The sequence below is a fragment of the Pocillopora damicornis genome, chromosome 9 (genome assembly GCF_964200805.1).
Source record: "Pocillopora damicornis chromosome 9, jaPocDami1.2, whole genome shotgun sequence".
In the NCBI taxonomy this organism is placed as follows: Eukaryota; Metazoa; Cnidaria; class Anthozoa; order Scleractinia; family Pocilloporidae; genus Pocillopora; species Pocillopora damicornis.
Genome location: NC_142678.1, coordinates 12,034,669 through 12,052,704, shown reverse-complemented (window position 1 = coordinate 12,052,704; position 18,036 = coordinate 12,034,669). Strand labels below are relative to the sequence as shown.

Genomic DNA, 18,036 nt, shown 5'->3' with positions numbered 1-18,036 from the left:
CAGCTTGTCTTGAATCCTTCGCAATACGTTTGGTTAATTTTTGTCTGGTTCCTTGGTTTGGATAGGTTTATTTGTTTCCGGTCTAGCCCAGAAGCCTCACTTAAAATTGCATCAGCTCTCACGGCTAGCTATCTCTATGGACGTCACAGCCTGAGAAATCTATATTTCTCATAATACATTCAACAACCATTATTACATGCGCCTCCTTAGATAGTTGTTTATGAGGTTAGTTTTCTGTAAACGGCTACCCATTCCCTCTTGAGGTAAAAGCCCTCTCCTCAAAAATGAAAACGTAGCCTTTCACAGGTAATCACCCCTCAGCTCGAGCATTTGCCAAAAACTTTGCTTGTTGGAGTGGCAAATAAACGACGTATTCGAGGGCCATTATCACATTTTTATGTGAGTTAAGATATTCTATATTCCACGGATTCAATATAAGAACTTGCTTTGCAATTTTAGAGCGTGGTGTTAATGTATTCCTCGAACCGAAGAAATGATAACTATAAATGAGTAAACGAGTATTATCTTCAGGAAAGGAGGTTGATATAGTGTGGTGTTATTGATAAATTAGAACATTGCACAGCTCCTATTCACGGTCAGGCAAGCGGCACCGACACTGCTTAAACCTTGAAACTGAAAAATCCGAATCTAACTTTGATCTTTTTATGTCATTTTGCAACAAATGCAATCATGTCACCCAAATGATTTTTGTTTTGTGATCATGAGTATGTAATTGTATATTATCTACAGAATATATTTTAAAAAAATGTCACCGATGTGTTAATGAAAAATAAAAATTCTATTTCATCAATTTGTTCGGTTTGGATAGTGTTCTTGACTCCAGCAGATTGAAATTTCATGTAGTCGGACATCGAATATAGAGCTGTGTCAATGTTATACAACATGTGTATAATGTTATAGATAAATATTATTTGTACTTATCTTAGAACTGTATTAAATTTCTTGGTAGCTTGTTAAACCATTGTCCAATTCCTTAAAGAGAGAACCGATATTTGTTTGTCCATATGTGAAATTTCATCATTGCTGTTTGGCTAAGGACAAAATTTAATTTTGGACATCGCGTTTGAGAATGGCTGTGGTAACTCGTGTTTAGTAATCTTGTCTCTGTGCTTATTCAGGATGTGAATAGAAGTTATGACGTCGCTGATATAAAACGCTACAATAGAAAGTCCCTAGTCACTCAAAGATTGCTTCAGTTCGCATATATCATGCACTCGAGAGTTTTCCTCTGTGTTTTAAGCGTTGCTTTCCTAGCGAGCTTCGCCCAAGGTAATTGGTATGTTTTTTTTATTATTTACCGTTATACAACTATCAGCGCTATACTTATAGTTATTAGTTAGGGGCAAAATGGCGAGATAGCCCAAGAAATCACGGGGTTTATTAAGCTCGGGCTTCATAAACTATTATCATTTCACCTATAAAAATTGAGCGACAATAGCGAAATAAGTGAATATATTACAATAATTACGAGCCAATCAAAAACAGAACAAAGCAAAAAAGAGAAATCAGAGAAAAGCGGAAACTAAGAAAGAACGTATTTTTTCATCCTGTAAAAAGTTGTCACACTTATTGAATCTTGAAAGTCTGAGTTGATTTCATTGAAAAAAACATAGTTTTTTAGAGAAGCTTGCAAATATGATGTCTCTGGTTGGTTGATCTTTTAAAGAAACAACGAATACACAAAAATTTTCCTCAGTGTCATCAAGAACACACCAAAAAAAAATGGAAGGTTCGATTAACTTTTGTTTACAGTCCTCAAAATACCTAGTGCTAAACATATTTGATCCTCAGGCTGTGAAGATAGAAGAAGAGAATGTTCAGGCTGGGCGCGAAGAGGGTTTTGCTCCGGAAAATATGAACAGTATATGAAGCGAAATTGTCAAAAGAGCTGTAAATTTTGTGGAGGCGGTGGCGGAGGAGGCGGAGGAGACGGAGGAGGTGGCAGTGGAAATGGTACGTTGCAAATGATGCTGTAAAAAAGCTGTATTAACATCTTGTAATCTTGAAAGATTTAGTCCTTTTTCACTGTTATAATCCCACCCAGTCTACCTCATCATTCCTTTCTTTCTTTCTGGTTTATAGTTATAGTTATAGTTATAGTTAAAGACGTAATTTCAAAGTTGTAGTTGCAACTGAAAAAGTAATGTGTTCGCTTCTTTGACACAGCTTCGATTGTTTACAGGCGAGTTGGGCGTGACAGTTGTAATTTTTAAGTCTTCTATCATTATATATGATTCAAGTTATTATTTTTAAAATCGAATTGAAGCCTGGAGCAAACGAAAGAACTCGACTAATCTGTAAAAAATAGAAAAAGAACTATGCGAGTTAGTCAGCCCTCAGTTAGAGAGAGAGGAGAGAGAGAGAGAGAGAGAGAGAGAGAGAGAGAGAGAGAGAGAGAGAGAGAGAGAGAGAGAGAGAGAGAGATTGAGGGAGAGGGAGGGAGGGAGGGAGGAGAGAGAGAGAGAGAGAGAGAGAGAGAGAGAGAGAGAGAGAGAGAGAGAGAGAGAGAGAGAGAGAGAGAGAGAGAGAGGAATATCGGCGTATCAAAAGTGTTTTGACTTAACATCTTTACAGGAATCTGGTTTACTCAGCTAAAATTTTCATAACTGCCTAATTCTCTTCATGGTGATGATTAGCCATCGTTAAGGACGTAAAAGAGGAAAAAAAATCGTCTCTTAGGCCCTGTCAGGGGCTTAAGTAGCTCAGTGCTGAATCCCTAATTGCCCAGCTTAACAATCTTTCCATGACTACTCATCGTCGTTGGATTTATTCGCAAAACAGTTTAATTGGTCTAACGTTGGAGCAGATGGCGTTGATGACTCATTCTCAACCTTCCCAGGCGTTGTATTTTACCTCACCGGTTTTTCTCTCTTTATTAATTCAGGTTTTTCATTCTAATATCTGTTTTATCTTTGCGTGATCCTATCAATTGATTTTCGTTTCTATATAAAATGTCAACCACCAAATTTGCTAGCATCATTACTGATTTACAGAATAGAAAAAGAGATATTATATTTTGCATTAAGCCTAAATATTCCTGGTCTTAGAATTAGTCAGCTACTTAATGTTTGCCATTTTTATATTCCCTGTCCAGGACAATGCGGATACAAGCCAAGTGTACGAATCGTCGGTGGTAGCGAGGCCCCAAGAGGAGCTTGGCCGTGGCAAGCCCAGGTCAGGTCGAGTAACGGTTTTACATTTTGTGGAGGGACCTTGGTACATCCCCGCTGGATTGTTACTGCTGCTCACTGTGTCCCGAATAAACCTCCTTCGAGCATTCGAGTAAGGTAATATGATTGGAAGACATGTGAGGTCAGAAGTTTGTATTCGTTGAGATTAAAATAAACCAGATTAAGTCTTGATTAAACAGATCTTGACATAAAAACAAGGAAGGAGAAATGTAACATGAAAAAATATATTACTAGTTCCATCGTCTTACATTTTTAGGCTTGGCGCTCACTATCGCAGCCGCAAAACAGGGAGCGAACAGGACTTCGAAGTGGAACGAATCATCTCCCATCGTAGCTATAAACGACCTTATGGTATGGCTCACGACATTGCCATGTTGAAACTGCGCAGGCCAGCTCAGATTAACAGAAATGTGAACCTGGCCTGTTTGCCTGGGTCGAGTGGTGAAGCCCAAGTTGGAAAGACATGCTGGGTAACAGGTAATAAGGCTTAGAGGCCTAGTCTTCCATTTCCTACATAGCTTATACCAGTTTCCATGCAAGAGTATTTTCATTCCTTCCAGACTGGATATTTTTTCCTTGCAGGAATACACCGCCTTCTCACCCCACCCCTTTTACCCATTCCCGCACCGCTTTTCACCAAAATACTGTCATTTGAGAGGTTTCTCTGCCCGTTTGTTGGTTTTCGAGGGGTAGAGAGCGGCACAGTGAGAAAATACTTTAAAATATTTTATCCCATGGCACAACACAGTGGGACGAAAAACGGATACTGGGTGAAGACCAACGAACATCCATAAGATCCACCGCGCTCGTTGCGGTAAAATGTGGGGAAGAAAATCCCGGCCCATTGGAAAGAACTCTCCCTACCTGCCGGGCACTGTTTAAAAAAAAAAGGGTTACCTAAGTTCTTAAAGATTGTGACACTTATAAACGAGATTTTAAATTGTCTTTGACATGGCCATCCTTAGCGTTTTCGCTGGCCCAACGACGGTGTCGCTTAAAGAGCCGATCAGGAACTCCAGCATTAGCTGCAGTGGTAGCTCCTCAATTTACACGGTTTTTCAATTCCAAGAGATATCTTCATTATTTTGAATCTGATTTTAAACATAATAAAAAGCACCACCAGTTCTATTTGTGCTTAATGAGGATCTCAAAAGATGGAGCCCTTTCTTTCGTTCTGCTTTACGTGTCCTCTCTTTAAAAATATCATTGGATGCGTAAAAAAAACCTTTTTTTATCTTTCACTTTCCAGGATATGGAACACTCTCTTCAGGTGGTTCACTGGCAGACAGGCTAATGCAAGTTGACGTGCCAATTGTCTCACAGTCCCAGTGCAAACAAGGTTACGGCTCATCAATTCACGAATCCATGGTCTGCGCTGGATTCCGGCAGGGAGGCAAAGACTCGTGCCAAGGAGATTCAGGAGGGCCGTTGGTGTGTGAAATGAGTGGAAAGTACTATTTGGAAGGGGTGGTGTCCTGGGGACACGGATGTGCTGCGCGCGGGAAATACGGCGTGTACGCCAGGGTCCGTTACTTGAGGCAATGGATTGATGATACCATGGGTAGATACTGAGAAATGGTGTCATTTAATTATAATCAGTCAAAAAAGTAAAGTAAAAGGATTCTACAATGTTTGTCTATTATTTAGGAACTTTAGAGTTCCGGGTGGTTCATTCATGACAAATAAACGTACAATAGTCAGCCGTTTGAGTCCTGCGATCGACTGCTGATACTAATGAAGAAATTGGGGTATGTCCAAGGAAAACTAAAGGACAGGGTCATTGAAAGAGCATCAGAGAGAATGCTTTTGTTTGGTAACGACGTGAAAAAAAAATATTGCAAAATTTCTGTAAACTCCCTGAATGGCTTCCTCTCTTGTCTTCTCTTGATAACGAGACAGAAATCTTCAAAAAAGTCCAATATAACTCGCAAAAGCTTGACGTTTGAACGGGTAAAACCTCCTCGATCTTTCATTCTCTACCTCAATTGTGACGTTTTTTAAAAGAAAGGGTTTTTTTCGGAAGTGAATGTTTACCAGCTGAATAAATTGATAGCCAATTCGTCTCAAAGCATTAGCGTTCAAACTTTAGACCCATCTGATACCTTTTGTCTACGAATTGACACCCTGTTTGAATTCTACAAAAATGGCTCTTGCAATGAAGCCAAAAAGTGTTGTTACGAGGAATCACTGAGCTTAACGTTTCTTATGAAAAATTTACACACAGTTGTATAACCATGAACTGATAGCAGCTGAATAAGAGGATACGTAAAATACAAATTGTTCGCTCCGAATTAAAAGTTTTCTTAATTCCTTATAAACTTGCCTATTTCCAAGCAAAGACTATTGTTTCACCTGATATAACTAATTTTCAAAACATTTCAAAAAACGCGAGGGGAAAAAATTAAAGTTTTTGTGCTGCCCCTTTGATTTCTGAAAGCGTTTCGACAAATTGTTTATTCCCCACTGGCGTCTATTTACTTCTTTTATAAATAAAAAGCCTTGTTGGATACTCAGGTTTGCCATCTGGCTATAGCCAAAAGGCAGGTATAAAATCAAACTATGCTGAAACTATTGAAATCATTTTTTTTAGCTTTATATCTTTTGTTAAAGATTGGACAGATTCTTTGAATTATGCAAAATATCGTTGAGACGTGAAATCATTGAGTCCGAATTTCCGATGAAATTGCTATGCACAGCTGTATAACTTTTAGTTGAAAGTCATAAAATAAAAGGATATGCACTTGGCTACGTATATTCAGAATATCACCGGCAAGATGTTGTTTTTCGTCAGCTTGGTGGTCTGTCTTTTAACACCATCACTTATAAAAGGTGAGTTTTTCGCTACTTTTGTCTATCTGTAATAATCTTCCAAACCATCGGGCGTCATTTTAAGCTTATTATTTGGAAGGTGAAATATAGAAACGGTCTTGGTTAGTCTTTTTCTTGCGTGACACATAAAAAGTATGACATAATGTGAGACCCATGCGAGTTTTTCGTCAGGTCAATAGGAAAAACAGTACTGACCACTTGAAATTTCTTGAAAAGTAAGAATATTACATTTTGCTCCCCAAAAGCTTATCTCATCACTCAGAGTCAAAATATTAGCCCGAGTTTGAGATAAGTGAGATAAAGTTGGATTCCTACCAGAAAATCCAAAACAAAATATTTTAAATGCTCTGGACTACTGAAAAAACGCTGCTTCCGATGAAACGGACAAAGGAACTGCAGCACGGTGCATGCACCATATGTTTGCCATCGGCGGTGAGGTTTAAACTGACTTATATCTTTAAAAGAGACATACGATTGCCCCTTTTTACTCCGCGCTCTTTTCACTTTGTCTCATGAGCTTTCTTGCCTCAGCGAATCAGTGGTTTCCATAAGAACTATGAAGTTCAATCCCAACGCCTCTCAAACATCGAGGCCACCTTCGCTTAATAAGAAAATGAATTGATACATTTTGATTCTTCATTCCCTAGCTTGCGGAAATAAGCCATTTGGGTCCCGTATAGTCGGAGGCGAAGAAGCAAAGCCGAATTCTTGGCCTTGGCAAGCATCACTCCAGTACTATGGGCGCCACATTTGTGGTGCTTCCCTTCTGAACGAGAACTGGGTGCTATCAGCAGCCCATTGCGTTGATCAAAGTAGTGACCCTAATCGTTACTCAGTAGCTTTAGGTAAAGTGAAGTTCTTTTTTAAGTAGTTAATGAAGAACTTCCGTTTTCCTTTTTTTTTTTTTGATTTTTTTTTGTTCGTCTCAGGAAAGTTCTTATCTTTTGAAGCGAAGAGGCAATGGACTATCTTCCTTTGTTTTAATTATAATCCGTTTTTGTTTGTTTTGTTTTTTTTCTTGCTAGGTTTTCGTACAGAAAAGCCTTAATCATAGATTTTAAACGTAAAGAAGAGTCCCTTAAGGGGTCGAAATGCAAAAGATTAATTGGTTCACTATGATAACGTAGATTTTACCCAAAAAACAGACTGTGAATTTGCTGTTTCAATTTTGAGCTAATGAAACAGACCTACAAATACCAGCGTTAACGCACGATCTCTAACTCATTCCTTACGGCATTTTTACCTCTATCAGGGGCTCATAGCAGAACTGGAGACGGACAAGTGTTTAAAGTTTCTAGAGTGATCAAACATCCATCTTTTAGCATGCGACATCTACGCCATGACGTAGCAGTGCTGAAACTGGCGACCCGTGTAAGCCTCAATAGCAAAATCCAAACCGTTTGCCTGCCAAAACATGGATCACGAGTCAGTCTAGGAACACAGTGTTACGTAACAGGTAATCTGATGAGAAAACTCAGCTTGTGGTGGGTCGTTCAAATTGGTAAAGCTTGCTTTTATCTTGCGTCAGCACAAAAAACAAAATTCTGAGGCCACAACTACAATAAACTTTAAAGAAATCAGTATTCCAAAAGCGGTAACAATGAAAAGTGAAAGAAAATTACGCTGCTTTGATCGCTACACACTGACTAAGTGGTTTAATTAGGGTAAATGATTAATCAATCGATTGAATGATTGTATCTAAATCGGAGAATGAATGAAAAGATGATCATCCGATTAACCGTTTAATAAAAATGATATTAAATGAAGTTCCATTTCTTGGATGTTCACCGTCTCTATTCAGGTTGGGGTAGGATAAATTCAAACACAAATGCACTTGCTCCTCGTCTTAAACAAGCTAAGGCTCCGGTAGCCAGTCACAATACCTGCCGAAGTAAAAATGGTGGCTCAGTGGATGAAAGCTCCATGGTATGCGTTGGAGGACAAGGAAGCAGTGTCTGCAACGGCGATAGTGGCGGCCCCTTGTCATGCTTTGAGGGTGGTCGCTGGTTTGTTCGCGGTGCAGCTTCATGGGTAACGAGCCGTACTTGTCCCGGACACACCTTTTCCGTATATGCTCGTGTTAGCTCGTATGTCAGGTGGATCGAAAGTCACGTGGGTAAGTTGGCAACTACCTTAGCTCCAACGGAAAATTTCCAAAACGTTTGCCCAACCCCACGATAACGGACATTTCGCATTTTTTTTCCTGTTTTGGGACGAACCGACCACTTAAACCCTAGGATTCACAATTCTTCTCTCATCCTAATCCTCATCGTTGTTATCATAATTATTGTGATTATCATGATACACTCCTAATTACTGGCAGAATGGGCCTAGAAGTTGACAATTTACATAATGTAATTAATCAAGCCTAAGGTTTCTGCGACACCGTCTACGAAAAGGATTTATCATGATATAATGAAGGTCGAGAGTGCACTTTGTATAAATCCGTCAAATTTCCCTTCACCACAGGTAGTGGCGGAAGTGGCGGTGGCGGTGGCGGTGGCGGCGACGGCGGAGGAGGAGGAGGAGGAGGAGGAGGAAGCGGTGGAGGTAAGCCTCGAAAGCTTTGCTAAGCAAAGAGCAGTGCAGTAGTTTTACTTTTTCACGTTCAGTTCTAGAATGGTCAAACCATCCTGTCTGCTAGGAAGCTAGACAGATCGCGACTTAAACACCTTCGTTTTCCCGCGCTCTAAGCAATCTGCTTAGTTTATCTCGGCTACCTATTGTTCCGTTTTAGTTAAGTCATCTAGGAGCTGAGTAGCTTTCAAACGAAACGCGATCTTTTCAGTTATGGAAGTATGCGTTGAGTGCGTCGAGGGATTGTTCAGCCGAGACCAAGGCTGCATATCTTGTCCTTCTATCTTCTTCACGCGTCTTTTCAGTCTTTTAGACGCAGTAAATTCTTTTATTTAAAACATTTTCATTTAATCAAGGATAAGTTATTTTTTTGTGTTACCATTCCAGGATCTCGTCACACAGAGAAACTGTCCCAATTACATAAGCCAACTCGACAAAATATTGAGTCAGTAGTATCGTAGGTAATGCTTACTTTCAAAGCCAAGGCACAATACATTTTTCACTTGAGTTCATCACACAAACTTTCTTCAAAGGCTTTTGCTAGGATTTCAATTATCCGTTTAATCTCACTTCAGGTTTTTAGCTACAGTTTTGCAGTGAAAGGCGCTTTGCATTACCCTGCCTGAAAAAAGCCAATAAAGCTAACAATCTCCTTCACAGACGCTTAGAAACCTCACCTTTTCTTAAAACAAGCTGTCATTTTGCCCTCCATGAGAATCTGCTTACAATTTTTCTTTAAATGCAGCAATAATTTAAATCATACATTTCGAAACTGATTAAAGGTAAATGGCGATGTTTTGATTTCAGCAAAAAACTCACCCCAACTGGAAAGCAAATTCCGTTTTCACATGTTATCAGCAGAATTGGCCGACCCAAATTTTTTTTCTTGTAATGTCTTTTCTTTGCGAGCGATCAGTGGCAAGTTCATTGCCTGATTATTGATCAGTAGTTTGAAACACTTTTTATATTTCGTGAAGCTCGCTAATTTAACAGGATACGCGTATGCACAAATATAATTCAGAGTAACAAGATTGCTATAAGACAAGGGACATAATTGGTTAATTGGGAGGTCGAGAAAACCGTTTAAGAATTCTGAAAAGAAAGATGAAGACGATTGATGAAAAACACACATCATCAGTTTAAGAGATTACTCATTGTTTGCCCAACAACGATCTTTTATTTGTAAACTCGGCTGATGAACAAGCAACGCTATGAATGGTTTTGACACAGCATAGCTTTTATTTTATATATTGACAAAAAAATCGGAGTCTTAATTATCCAGGAGACAAACGCAAGAAGCGAGGCTATATTCGTGTTCCACACCATGATAAAACTGATTAGACTTATTGCCTGTCAATTATGCATTTTTTCGATGACTATTCTTTGTCTTCGAACACGTCAGAGTGACTTCAATAATTTGAAAATAATTCTTTGATACAAAAATTTCATCGAGGTGTCCACGTCCAGCAGAAAACTGAGACACAGCTGCCAAAATATCAAAGTAGTTCAATAAAGGTATATGCTATACTCGTTTGGCTCAAGCTAGATAAATGTCTCACAACTGATTTCCTAAATAAAGATTTTAAAGCTTCAACGTCAATGCAGCTTTTAAAATTTCACAAGGCGTATGGCACTGAATTTATTGGTAAAAGAAAGCTTTTTTGATAGTTGAAAACGTCTAACTATGGCTTTTACTCAGCAAAGATGTTATGATAAATTTTATAACTAGAGGGGAAGTGTTTGATATTCAGGTTTACCAGCTAGGTAAACATAAATCAACCTATATTACGGGATTAAGATATTTTCCCTGCCGTTTTCAAAAGTCATTTCAACATATGATTTCATACCCACTTTTAGTTCCTCAAGAATGGCCTCTTGAATAAGAACAAAAATTGTTTATATAAGCAATTCGTAAAGTTGTCATGTTAGATGAGATTTACAAAGAGAACCTTACCTAGATTAAATTAGTTATATTCCCTACCTTGTTTTGCAATAGTTACCATGGTTAGAGCTAAAAACAATTATCCAGGTTAACCAGATGGCTAAACTCAACAAGCAAATCTTAGTCAACCTGTGTTTGTAGCATCTAAATGTCGTCAGTAGACTTTTTATTTCGGCTGATACCTCATGCCATCATGACAAAAAGCTTGACATCTTCTTTGATTTCTGAAATTCAATAGATGTTATTAGCTATTATCATCATAACAAAGAATGTTTAAAAAAGAAGTCATGGAAGTGACCATAGCGGTTTAAAGGCTTTGAGCCAGCTGTATAATTATCTAATGAAAGAAGTTAGATAAAAGGATATGCATCACGTCGTCTGATCAAAAAACCATCGGCGAGATGTTAATCATTGTTGCACTTTTGGTGGGCATCTTTATGCCATCCCTCTCAAAAGGTAAGGTTAAACACATCTCTTATCCATACAGCACAGCAAATAATTTGAGTTAGGTATGCAAGGTTAAAACGACTTTATTCATCATTGTATATCTTCGTATGAGCAAACAATCTTCAAGTGAAGGAAGCTTTTGATATCTGTGAGGGAAAAGGAATCTTTAACAAGACTTGCGCTTTGTATATGTTGTGAAAGGCTGCTCATTCCGGCCTTACCTTGCGCACAAGGAGCCACTTGATCGATCCAAAGCCTTGCTCGTCAGCCAGAGAATTAACGCTCCTTATATGGTGCGTAGCAAGGTTGCAATGTAATGGTGCTATATCTTACTACAACAATCACCTTCGGCTGTAAAAATCAATCCTGAATCCAGGGATTTTCTTTTTTTCAGAAAATTAGCAACGAGATTTTCATCTAATTTGTTACTTTGAAAATTCTGAAAACAAGAGGCTTTTTTGTTGTAATAGAGTTGTTTAAGTACATCAAGTATGTGCGCGTGTAGTTGACGATCTTTAAAAGCATTAGCATCAAGTTTCAGTCATGTTAGAGGTTTATAAGAAGTCTGAAAACAGAACAAAGATCAAATTGGTGGGGGATGGGGGGGATTCTAACGAGCCAATGACTAGCAATTTGCAATATTCAGTGCTTGATTGTCCCAATATCAGTCAGCCTCGGAATTCAAGTTTATTTCATGTTTTCCATACTTCACTGTTTATCTCTTTCCTAAAAACTGATTGACTGAAAATTTAAAATTTTCAAATTTTGTTTATTTTCCACAACTTAAACACTGGATAAAATCAAAACCGTGGGTTTTTATTATTTTTCTAGGTTGTGCGGACAAAAATAGAAATTGCGGTTCTTGGGCATCAAAAGGTTTCTGCCAAGGGCAATATGAAGCGTATATGAAAAAAAACTGTCAGAAGAGCTGTAACCTTTGTGGTGGTGGTGGTAGCAGTGGAGGAGGAGGAGGAGGAGGAGGAGAAGGTATTTTGAACACTCTAAAATAACTTGTTATTATAGATTAAAATTATAAAAAAAAGTTATTCATCATTAATCAGTTCGATTTAATCTCCTCTATATTTTCTTTTACTCTTCTCTCCCTATAGTTTATCTATTTCTCCTTCTCCTTTTTTCACTTTTGTAATCTTGCTGTATGCGTTGTTGGAGTTCATATCGTTTTACTTGTCTTCCTCTTGTTCCTCTTTTTGTTCTTCTTTTCATTTACTGTGCCTTCTTCCAGAATGCAAGGATAAAAACTTAAACTGTCCGCGGTGGGAAAGCAAAGGATACTGCAAAGGCAAATACGAACAGTATATGAGAGAAAACTGTAAGAAGTCCTGTAAAATTTGCGGTGGTGGAGGCAGCGGCGGCGGAGGCGGCGGTGGAGGCGGTGGAGGCGGCGGTGGTGGTGGAGGAGGAGAATCACGAAAATGTGGATTTAAACCAGGCGCACGAATTGTCGGTGGAAATGAAGCCCCAAAGGGAGCTTGGCCATGGCAAGCTCAGGTCAGGACGTCTTCTGGTTTCACCTTTTGTGGAGGAACTTTGGTTCATCCGCAGTGGGTTGTAACAGCAGCTCACTGCACCTCGAAAAAATCCGCCTCCAGCATTCGTGTAAGGTGAGGTCTCTTCCAGATTCTTCTACCCAAGAAATCAAATTTAATGCAAGGTAATTTACACCAGATTCTTACTCTGAGTAAGCCCTATCCACCTAGTTATCTTGGCTAATGAATCATTGTTCCAAAGGTGTTTATGCGATAATTTTCGAAATGCAAAGCCTATTTTCTTAGAATAAAGAAAGTATTCATTGAAAGTATTCAAATGATTGGAGAGGAGATATCTGAAAAAGAGTATTCATTCACCGATTTCAAATCTGAGTTGTTTCCAATTTGCAGAGTTGGTGCTCATTATCGCAGCGGGAACACTGGAGACGAGCAGGATTTTCAAGTGGAAAGAATCATCAACCATGAAAGTTACAAACGGCCACGCGGAATGGCTCATGATATTTCTTTGTTGAAACTGCGACAACCCGCTCAACTGAACGGAAAAGTTGGACTGGCTTGCTTACCTGGGTCGAGTGGACAAGTTTCGGAAGGCAAGACTTGTTGGGTGACAGGTGATACAATTCATTCCGCCAACTCGATTGCCTTGATAAGTTACTCTTGTTGAAGACGATCAGCTTGTTCGAGGGAGCCACTTGTCCCCATATCAAATGTATATACATTGACCAAACTTTTAAAACCTAGACATATACATTGTATATTTGTATATATACATTTTATTTTCTTTGTCTATTGTCATTTGTCATTTTTTACAAAGATTCTCTTGGTTATTTTTGGTTTTCCTTTGATTCATTCTTGTAAGTTTGGATTGACTCTTCTTAGGGGTGGCTCAATGATATGTAAGCCCTGCATAATTTTTTTCCATGTGGTTCCTTTCAGGATATGGTACACTCTCCTCGGGTGGTAGTTTGGCCAAAGTGTTAATGCAGGTAGATGTCCCGATTGTCAGTCAAAGTGGATGTAAAAGAGCTTATGGATCGTCAATCCACGACTCCATGGTCTGTGCTGGACTCGATCGTGGAGGCAAGGACTCGTGCCAAGGAGATTCCGGTGGGCCACTGGTTTGTGAAGATGGTGGAAAGTTCTACTTAGAGGGTGTGGTTTCATGGGGAAGTGGTTGCGCCTCCCCAGGGAAGTATGGTGTCTACGCCAGGGTCCGTTACTTACGGCAATGGATTGACAAGCAGATGAATACCTATTAGACAAAAGTCTTATGCACAATAAAAGGCATTCAAAACCACGAAAATGTGTGTTTTCGTCTATTTATTGAGTATACTACACTTTTTTTTTCATAATTTAGCTATTACTACAATTATAAAAATGAAAAATTATGAAAAAAATTACAGCCAAATCGAGCTAAAAAGACGACGTGCTTGGCACGGAAAACATTTTATCACCTTCTTTCAGCTTTGACCGTCTCCAAAGCAGAAAGCTATCAATCTTGCTAAAACTGACTGTATAAGATTTGTTTTTGTTTTGCATCAGTGACAAGTTTCAATGATTAGCTACCATTGCAGTTTTTTAACTGTCTTCCATCGGCCTAGACCCGTTTTCGACTGTTTTTTTTTTTTTTTCGTTTTTGCTCTTTTTAACGAAAGAAAAAGAAACGAAAAGAAGGAGAAAAGAGAATCGCCAAAATGATTTTATGCTAAGAGACCTCTGCATTTGCCAATGAATTTTTTTTTTGTAACTTCATGCACATCTGGATATTAAGAGTGCAGCTGGAAAAACAGTATGAACAATTGACCCATAAAACAAAATCAAAAACAAGAACAACAAAAAGATGATTACTTCTCGTCTGAAATTCAAAATTCCCGTTCTTTAGTGATATATTTCACAATTTGTTTCAGATTTAAGCAAACAGATAACTTTTTTAGTTGTTAAAGGATAATACACGTGCAAAAAAAAATGAAATTTTCAGGTAAACCTAGCTCAAAAGGTGTGGCACATAATTTTCATTGTTATACAATTAGAAAGAGCTTTGGACGAAAGAAAGAGGGGTTTCGACTTAGGTTGGCAATATTGCAGTTCTCACACTATAAGCGTTAAACTCCTTTAAAATTCAAAATAAATATTACAGTAAGACGGTCTTTGTTTTGGATTTGGTGCCAAAGGTAAATTTTCACACAGGTGGACTCTAACTTCTTCTCACATTTATTGTTGTCAATATTAACATGAACATCAACAATTTATGTTCAAAGAAACGTCCATGTGAATAAATGTTGATTTTGTGCTAAACATTATTCTTAAGGAAAGTGTGTGCAGTTCTAACAGTTCTCAATCTATCACTTCGAGTGTTAATACTCCTGAAAAAAGAGGGATGAATATTACAGTGATATAGTTTTTGTCTTGGATTTGGTGCCAAAGGTTAATTTGACAGGTGGACTTATGTTGGATTTTGTGCCATGCATTTTTTTTAGGCAGGCGCGTGCGGTCCCCTCTTATCTCGAGCTATCATTGTAGATGTAAATACTCCTGAAAAAAGAGGGAATAAATATTACAGTGAAACAATTTTTGTCTTGGATTGGACTCTAAGTTCTTCTCAAATTTTTTCGGTCGTCAATATTTAGATTAGCATCAACAATTTATTCTCGAAGAAATATCCTTGTCAATTAATATTGCTTGTGCCAAGCATTTTTTCGACGCAGATGTGCACAATTCTCACACTTCTCGAGCTATCACTTTGAATATTAATTGTCCTATATGAAGAGGGAATGAATATTTAAGCGAATAGTTTTTTCTTGAATTGGACTTAGTGCCAATGTTTAATTTCCACACAGGTGGAGTTCAAGTTTATCTCTAATTTTTTCGGTCGTCAATATTAAGATGAACATCAGCAATTTATGTGAATATCCATGTGAACAATATTGGACTTTTTGTCAGGCAATTTTTTAAACACGCGTGTGTCAACTTTTTTTCATAATTACTACTGAAGATTTTTATTAAGCCATTTACGATAGTCGTTCACATAAGCGAAGATTTTTTTGTTTAATAAATAGATTGCTGACAAATTTCATCTTTACACAGGTGTAGAACCATTTACAATAGTCTTTTAAAATGAGGACAGAAGTCTTGCAGTGAGAATGTTTTCAAGTTTGAATTGATTGCCAATGTTTGGTTTTCACACAGATGTATGCCGTTAAATTCTTTTCACAATTACTGCGGTAAATACTAGTATAAAAAGATATTCGGAGACTAGGTTTCATTGTACTATTGATTCTTGCAAAATGAAGCTTTCAATTCTAATAAAAGCTCTTCTTATCGCCGGGGTGGTTCTGACAGCGTTTCAGCGAGACACAGAAGGTTAGTCAGTAAGTTACTAAAGTCAGGCATGTTTAATGTTGTCATATTCCTTGGAAACTTCGCTGCTGGTTGATACAAAGAATCCAAAAAAAATCATCGCTTAGGTAGCAATATGAATTTTGGCGCCATGCAAGAAGAAATAATTCGTTGACTGCGAATAAAGTTGTTTGTCAATGGATCCAGTTAATCTTCCAAACTATCAGGCGTCATTTTAAGCTTGTTATTTGGAAGATTAAACATGGAAACGGTCTAGGTTAGTCTTTTTCTTAAGCGACATACAATAAGTATGGAATAAGTATGTGAGACCCATGCGAGTTTTTCGTTAGGTCAAGAGGAAAAACAGTACTGACCACTTGAAATTTCCTGAAAAGTAAGAATATTAAATTTTGCTCCCCAAACGCTTATCTTATCAGTCAGAGTCAAAATATTAGCCCGAGATTGAGACAAGTGAGACAAAGTGGGATTCTTTCCAGACAATCCAAAACGAAATATTTTAAAATCTTCTGGGCCCTTGAAAAAATGCTGCTTCTGACGAAACGGACGAAGGAACTGCAACTTAGGGTGGGCCTAAAAGTTGACAATTTACGTAATGTAATTAACCAAGCCCAGGGTTTCTGCGACACCGTTTACGAAGAGGATTCATGATGATATAATGAAAGTCTAGAGTGCACTCTGTATAAATCCGTCTAATTTCCCTACACCACAGGTAGTAACGGAGGCGGCGGCGGAGAAGGAGGGGGAAGAGGCGGTGGAGGTAAGCTTCGAAAGCTTTGTGAAGTATGGAGCAGTGCAGCAGTTTTACTTTTCCACGTTCAGTTCTTAGAATAGTCAAGCTATCCTGTTTACTAATAAGAAGCTGAACTTAGACAGATCGCGACTTAAACACGTTTTCCTGCGCTCCAGGCAATCTGCTTAGTTTAACTTCGGCTACCTACTGTCCCGTTTTGGTTTAGTCATCTTTGCGCGAATTAGACGTCAAACAAAAGCGTTCTTTCTTTAGTTATGGACGTATGCGTTGAGTGCGTCGAAGGATTGCTCAGCCGAAACTACGGGCTGCATATCTTTTCGTTTTTTTTCTTTCACGCGTCTTTTCAGTCTTTTGGACGCAGTAAATTCTTTCATTCCAAACATCTTTACTTAATTAACCAGGGATTAGTTATTTATTTGTGTTACCATTCCAGAATCCCGCCACACAGAGAAACTGTCCCAATTAAGAAAAAAAAACCTGCAAAAACATTGAGTCGGTGATATCGAAAGTAAAGCTGACCATTAAAACCAAGGCACAATATATTTCAGTTCTTACTTGTGTTCATCGCACAAACTTTCTGCAAAGGCTTTAGCTAGGAGCTTCGATTATTTATTTAATCTCACCTCAGGTTTTTAACTGCAGTTTTACCATGGAAGGCGTTCTGTATCCAGCCTGCAGAAAGCTGATAAAGCCAACAATCTCCTTCACAAACGTTTAGAAATCGTAGCTACTTTTCAAACAAGCTGTCATTTTGCTCTCCATAACAATCTGACAACGATTTTTCTTTAAATGCATCAGTAATGACGATGATGATTTGATTACAACAAAAAACTCGACCCGACTGAAAAGTGCTAATTCTGTTTTCACATGTTATCAGCAGAATTGGCCGACCCCAAACATTTCCTTATGATGTCTTTTTTTTTTCGTGTAATTATTAATGGTTCATGGGCACATGGTTGATCAGTAGTTTGGAACGCTTTCTATATTTCATGAAACGTGCTCATTTAACAAGATACGCGTCTGCACAAATATAATTGTAACAAAACGGTCAGAAGACGAGTTGCATGATTGGTTAATAGGAGGTCGGGGAAAATCAGGGTCCGTTATTTATGGCAATGGATTGACGAACAGATGAAAACCTTTTAGACAAAGTTCTCCAAAGCAGAAAGCTGTCAATCCTTTGTTTTTGTTTTACATTAGTGACTAGTTTCAAGGATTAACTACGACTGCAATTCCGAGACCCGTTTTCGATTGTTTTTTGTTTCTGTTTTTGCTTTTTTATGATAGGAAAAGAAACGAATAAAAGGGCAAAAGAGAATTGTCGGAATGATTTTATGCTAAGGGACCTCTGCATTTGCTGATGAGTTTTTTATTTCAACTAAATGCACACCTGGATATTAAGAGTGCAGCTGG

At 38.3% G+C, this 18,036-nt stretch overlaps 2 protein-coding genes across 3 annotated transcripts; both read left to right on the top strand.

Moving 5' to 3' along the window:
* Positions 1-1,113: 1,113 nt before the first annotated feature.
* LOC113676529 (trypsin) lies at positions 1,114-5,275 on the top strand. Its single transcript, XM_027193195.2, has 5 exons — positions 1,114-1,290; positions 1,813-1,974; positions 3,116-3,308; positions 3,469-3,689; positions 4,462-5,275. Exons 1-5 carry the CDS (start codon positions 1,230-1,232, stop codon positions 4,782-4,784), a joined length of 960 nt encoding a protein of 319 aa, XP_027048996.2. The 5' UTR covers positions 1,114-1,229; the 3' UTR covers positions 4,785-5,275.
* A 612-nt stretch (positions 5,276-5,887) lies between these two features.
* Positions 5,888-13,818, top strand: LOC113676511 (trypsin-3). 2 transcript variants are annotated; one of them, XM_089181919.1, is made up of 9 exons: positions 5,888-6,041; positions 6,689-6,886; positions 7,294-7,497; positions 7,843-8,157; positions 8,511-8,591; positions 11,839-11,994; positions 12,251-12,629; positions 12,906-13,126; positions 13,452-13,818. In XM_089181919.1, the coding sequence occupies exons 1-9, from the start codon at positions 5,948-5,950 to the stop codon at positions 13,772-13,774; spliced, it is 1,971 nt and encodes a 656-aa protein (XP_089038045.1). In that variant the 5' UTR covers positions 5,888-5,947; the 3' UTR covers positions 13,775-13,818. The 2 variants fall into 2 exon arrangements, with proteins under 2 accessions (XP_089038045.1, XP_089038046.1); XM_089181920.1 differs by lacking the exons at positions 5,888-6,041; positions 6,689-6,886; positions 7,294-7,497; positions 7,843-8,157; positions 8,511-8,591 and adding an exon at positions 10,881-11,016.
* The last annotated feature ends 4,218 nt before the right edge of the window (positions 13,819-18,036 follow it).